Source organism: Caenorhabditis briggsae (assembly GCF_000004555.2).
Source record: "Caenorhabditis briggsae complete genome, chrI, whole genome shotgun sequence".
Taxonomy (NCBI): domain Eukaryota; kingdom Metazoa; phylum Nematoda; class Chromadorea; order Rhabditida; family Rhabditidae; genus Caenorhabditis; species Caenorhabditis briggsae.
The window spans coordinates 4,246,801-4,252,844 of record NC_013489.2 but is presented as its reverse complement, the minus strand read 5'-3'; the positions used below and the strand labels follow the sequence as shown (position 1 = coordinate 4,252,844).

At 38.1% G+C, this 6,044-nt stretch overlaps 1 protein-coding gene across 1 annotated transcript; it reads left to right on the top strand.

Moving 5' to 3' along the window:
* Positions 1-1,999: 1,999 nt before the first annotated feature.
* CBG04097 lies at positions 2,000-5,447 on the top strand (the record flags this gene model as incomplete). The annotated part of the gene is made up of 9 exons (XM_002639450.1): positions 2,000-2,134; positions 2,446-2,718; positions 2,766-2,850; positions 2,904-3,062; positions 3,112-3,266; positions 4,494-4,657; positions 5,039-5,148; positions 5,200-5,297; positions 5,343-5,447. The coding sequence occupies 9 exons, from the start codon at positions 2,000-2,002 to the stop codon at positions 5,445-5,447; spliced, it is 1,284 nt and encodes a 427-aa protein (XP_002639496.1).
* Between the last annotated feature and the right edge of the window lie 597 nt (positions 5,448-6,044).

Below are 6,044 nucleotides of genomic sequence, written 5' to 3'. Positions count from 1 at the left end.
AGATAACTTTTAACACATTTTAATGCAATAAAAATTTTTGGTCGGAGTCCCCCTTTAAAAAAAACTCGAATTTCTGCTCTGAAGTTTTAATGTTAAAAAATTCCAAAGATTCCGAAATTCCCAAATTTTCAGAATGTGAATACTCTGAAACTCCGAAATTTTGAAACTTGGAAATTTCGACCATTATTCGGTTTTCGAATCTAATAAATTTTCAATTCCCGCCAATTGAATATGTGCGTTTTCCCACAAATACCGTTCATCATATCTTCTTCTCTTTCTCTTTGACTCATGTTCTCACCATACGTTGCATCAATGTGTTCACCCTTTCTCTTCGCCACCGGCCAATGCAGCCATTCTCCGCACTCGTCCGCAGGTAACCCTTCAGTCAACCGGCGGTAAGACTCTTTTCTCTGTGTCTCTCTGATTCTTATTGTTTCTTAATCTGAAGGTCATTGGCTCCTCCTCTCCTCTGGCCATCTTGTATTACCTACCCGCTCGTCGGCGATTCATTCGTTTTTCTTCCCATGTATTGTCTGCGTCTCTTGCACTTCTCATGCTATTTCATCGTCTCCTTATCAGAATGTCACTGTTTATCAATAACTGTAGAGAAAGAGGACCCATTTTTGAGAACCGACATGGAAAACAATATTAATTGAAAACCATTTTCTTTGTTTTCTTCCCTTCTTGGTCATTTTTCTTCATTCCCCCTCACGAATCATCTTCTAGTGCAATTTACAGTTTCAAGGTTTATGGTCATTTCGTGCCTTTTTCTACTCATTCCGCTCCTCACCGACAAAATGACAGATGTTCAAATTTTACACTTGTTTCTTCTCTTTCTTTTCGTATTTCCATCGCATTACGTTGGAAAAAGAATCACCTCCAACTGACGCCTTTTGAACAACACCTATGACCCCACACAAATTTACTTTTTTTCAAAGAAAACTCAGTAATTTCAACCTAATTTTATATATTTGTTCATTCATTTAGTTCTATGAATTGAGTGAAAATAGATGGAAACTGAGATTTTTCCAAATAAAAAATCACCAGTTTTTTTTGCTTACCGTATTACCTTTAAAGGCGCACGAGAAAAAATTTTAAAGCGTCCCGAAACGACCTGGATTTTTTTCCGACATGAAAGATATTTATCTTACATTTTTTCTCTGCTTTTTTTCCGTTTGTCTGTGCATTTTCGAATTCCTTTTTTTGCTTTACGGCTCGTTTTTGTCAATTTTCGTTGAAGAAATCTGACACTTTTGTGTTTTTCCTGACCGCAACATCTCTGCTCTCTTTCACGAAAATCATCTTCCCGTTTTGATGGTTTTCAAAAAAGGCCATGATTTTCAAAGAAAGTTATGCCAACTGTTGAACACCGCTGAACGAAAAACAATTTCATGATTCTGCGTCTCCAATTCTCACAGTCAGATAGAACAGATTGCACGGGTTAACAGAATTGAATCATCGACTTCCTCGTCCATCCAAGAAATTCTTTATTGTGTCCAAAGAGCAAAGGGGCACTTCAAAAACTCAATTATGGAACAGAATGAAGTGAAAAAGAAGGCCCAACTGTTCATTTGATTTCCAATTGCTCACGACGTTTGATTGTTGAATTCCTCCCCATCTTTCCATTCAAAAGTAAGATTTTTCCGATTTTCTACCACTCCGTTCGTTATATCAGTTACTTAGATAGTTCATATTATACTTTCTTCGATAAACCGTAACGCTGAAAACTTCTAGTTCTCATTAGAATCTAGAAGAAGTCGATCGTCATCTTCATTTCCCTCCTTCTCATTGATGCTTGACTTCCTCCCGAGAATAAGCAGAATAAGAAGACAACTAAACTCGTTCTTGTTTGTGTTTCCTCTTTATATTCTTCGATCCCTCTCTTCCTTCCTTCTTTCCTCACTTACTTACCCTTCTAAACCTTCATCATTATTACTCGATTCTGTATTTTAATTGACATCATCTATCTAATTACAGAAAACACAAAAATTATGCAAAAATGACGATAGTGTCGGAACGAGAACAACTGGCATGCCTAGTGCAACAATGGAACGAGAACCGTCTCGATCTATTCCACCTCTCCTATCCGACAGAAGACCTCGAAGTGGAAGGTGTTATGAGGTTCTATTTCCAGGTGAGTCTTTTTGTATTGTTCAACTCATGCTATATGGTAAAAGTCAAAGAAAAGGAGGAACAGCGCAAACACTAGAATAAGTATATGTATAAAACTGATCGGCAAACACCTCAAGAGAGAACGGAGCTGTGAGACTGTGTTAAGCTTATTTATGATCCCAATAGGAAAATATTGACGAATAATAGAAACGAAGAGATGAAGTGAGGGCTTTTTCTGACAACAACCTAAAACACAATTCGTGACAAGTGGCCAAGATAAAAATGAACCAAAAACTTTTAAAAAAACATACAATCATGATAATTTTTTTTCAGGATGGCGGTGAAAAAGTGCTCACAAAATGCGTTCGAGTCTCTTCAACAGCCACCACCCGAGCAGTAGTCGATGCCTTGTCTGAGAAATTTCTACCCGATCTGAAAATGCTGTCGAATGACACTTACTCGCTATGGGAAGTACACGAAAATGGAGAGGAGCGGCGACTAGGAGAAGAAGAGAAACCCCTTGTTGTCCAGTTACAGTGGCACAAGGATGACAGGGAAGGAAGGTTTCTATTGAAAAAGGATAAATCTGCTCCGGTGCCTTTGAATGTAAGTTTACAATATTTTCAAAGTTCGAAGTCTCAATTTCCTTTCAGACTCTCCAGGAAGCCGATCAAAAAGGTTCCCGATTTGCCAAAAAGAAAGACAAAGAGCCGAAAAAGAAACACCAGAAAGAGTTTGGTAAGATAAAACCGATATTTAATTATTTAGATTCAACTTTTCGATAGTTCCAGTTCATGTAAATGGTGGTCGAGAAGAAGCGCAATCTCAAGATGACATCTATAAACAAGTGCCATTTAACACATTCACTCGAACTATCTCGAATCCAGAAGCAGTTATGCGGAAGAGAAGAGAGAAAAAGTTAGAGACAAAGTTGAAGGAGATGACTTTTGGTAAGCTAGAAATGTTTTGAAAAAATAGAAAAACGTCCACTTTTTTTAGGTGGAAGTCTAAAAGTATATGGTGGAGAAATCGTTCCGACCCGTCCGTACGTTTCGATATTGGCAGAAATCAATGAAACCGCTGATCGGATTCTGATAGCAGCATTGGAGAAATACGGATTAGAACAATCGAAAGACGACTTCATTCTGGTCGAGGTTCGTTAAATAAGTTAACCTAACTTCCCATTATAAAAATAGTCGTAAACTGAAGAATGTTGTGCGAAGAACGTAAACTAACTGATTGAAAAAGATTGAAAACGAGAGAAAAATGGAGATCATGTACGATTTTTTCGAAATTTCTTCTTCATGGCCTAGTGGACGGAATTGAGACTGACTGATAGTATCACTTTCGTTTTCCAATTTTAATTGTGTATCTGACGTCAACCTGCGTCTCTCTATCTCTCCAACTGGAATATAGAAGAATTTGAAAACCCCATTGGGTCACTTGACGACGGCACGTCTTCTAACGAATTCACTTGAATTCAGGAGTCATCTCCTCTAAATTCGTCTATATTCTCCTGACTATCATACTCTATTCTCTAACTATGTCTCTCTATCGCCAAAACGCAAGTAGTTGCTCAATTGATACTATTGATGAGCTCTGTGAGCTTCAATACCAAAAAGAGCAGCAGCTTCTGAAGCAAAAAGTTCAAGCAGAAGAAGAATTACAAAGAAAAAGGAGTAATTCTGGATTTGGCAAACGTCTCACGCGTCTTCTATCGTTTGAACGGAGCCCCGCTACAGAGAAAAAGATCCAGCAGAAGAATATAGTTGAGGATAGGTCAAAAGCTACGAGAATTCTGTTTGAGTCGTTGAAGAGGCTCACTCATAGCAGATCTTCGGAGGTAGAATATGTGTCTTCTGATGTTGTTTTTTCTTCGAAAAAGTTAGATTCTAGCTGTTCAGATCGATCAGTATCAGAGATGTCCGGATTCCAGATTCCAGGTTCCGAGAAAATGATTTTATTCCTTATTCCGTTTCCTGAAAAGGTAGTTTCGGACATCTTTGATCACTGTATCTCTAATCACAGTAACCTTCTCCTTTCAGTTGTTTTCAAAGTTCACAGTTCTCCTCTTTAGGAAGTAAGGAAACAATATGCTTATTACCGCTCATCAACCGGTCACATTCATTTTTTTATCGTTCTCCTTCCTCTCCATTTCCTTTCGAAATTTGAAAACAAAGTTTTGAAGTTCAACTTGAACCTTCTTCTTCTTCTCCTTCTATTTTGTGACACATTAAAACCCGCGTAAAACGACAGTGATTTGTCACGAATTCGGTTTTGCAGAGAAACCCGTTTCCTGTTTGCAATGAGTCACAAGAAGAAAAGATGCTAATTAAATTTTTCGAGCGGAAAAGTTCATGGATTATTTTGAAAAATTGCAGGTATCGAATGACGACGAACGGAAGAGTATGTCAGATTTACGAGACGTCGATGGGCGGCCGATACCGCCAACTGAAAGTCCACTATTCGAGATGACAGCTCGTGGAAATGGTGAACATGGATTCGACTCATTTTTGGCAATTAAACGAAAACCACATGACTATCAGTGAGGTTTTCTTTTTCTCAGAACACCGCATTTTGTCTAATAGGAGGCCACCCAACCTATAAACTTAGACCTCAATTATCTCAATTCCTATGCAAGATATATAGAATATTTCAACTTATGAAATATTTATGATATTATGATAAACATGTCATTAGTTAAAGATTTTTGATATCTTTAACAGGATAATCGAGCTTATATTTGACTTTTTAGATGAGACTTCTATCAGAGGAAATACAGCATTTTTGGTCACCAGGGATTTTCTCAATTCGTTTATAAACATTTTGTTGTCTTTCTTGCCTTTAGAAAAATAAACATTTAGAAGTTCAACGACATTTAAAAGTCGAGTAGTTTAACCTCTTCATAATCCTTCCTAATTTTCAGAGTACCATCCACTTCAGTTCCTTCTTCGGTCACTCTTCCAATGTCTCCATTAACATCGTCTTTCCCGACCCAAACCAACGGTTTGCCGATGCTAATTGTGATGGGAAATGGTATTTTCTTTTTAAATTTTCAGTTTATTTTTTTAACTATTAAATTTCCAGATGGACAACTCTCCACTCATTGGATATCACTTCACGAAGGCGTCACAGAAGTCGGAAGTGACAGCCAAATGTCGAACTTCTCACAACACAATATTTATGTAAGGCTTGCAAGTATTTTAATTTCAACTTTTTTTGGTTTTCAGCTCGATGGCCATGATATCCGCGGTAGACACGCTGCAATAGCTTTTATGGAAGGCGTAGTCACATTGACACCTTCTACACGCGATGCTTATATAGAGGTGAGATAATTATTTAAGTTCATTAGCTCATTGTTGCGAAAAGAAATCCGTTCCATTTTCTTCTCTTTTTCATTCATCCACACTTTCCTCTCTCTTCCCGAATCATCTTTTGAATCCGAAATCTAGATACCCAGCTGCTTACGGTAACACTTATTTTCTTGTTGTTATTATTATTCATTCGGTGTATGTGAAACCACTCATCGTGACACCCATTTGGAGACACGCCTCGGGATGTTTGTCTTGGTTTTCTGAAGCTTCTTCACGCACTCATGTAGCCAGCGCTTTTTTTAACACTCAACCACTTTTCGGTTGTTTCTCAGTTAGCTGAGAAACACCGGTGGCCGTGACCGAATGTCCCACAACGACAACTACAGTAACCTAAAATTGTTCATTTTCCGGATTTATCACCTCGATTCTTGTATGTTTTCAGTCAGCATAGTATACAAACATTAGAAAACTCATGAACCAACACACTGTCACTTGGTAACCAGAATCTTCCACCACCCTCTTTCTTCCACTTCACCCCGATTTGCCCTCTTTTTTCTTTTTCTTCCGCGCCTTTTCCGCTTTGCCACTTTCCGCCCTCTTGTCCTCACTCATTCAGTT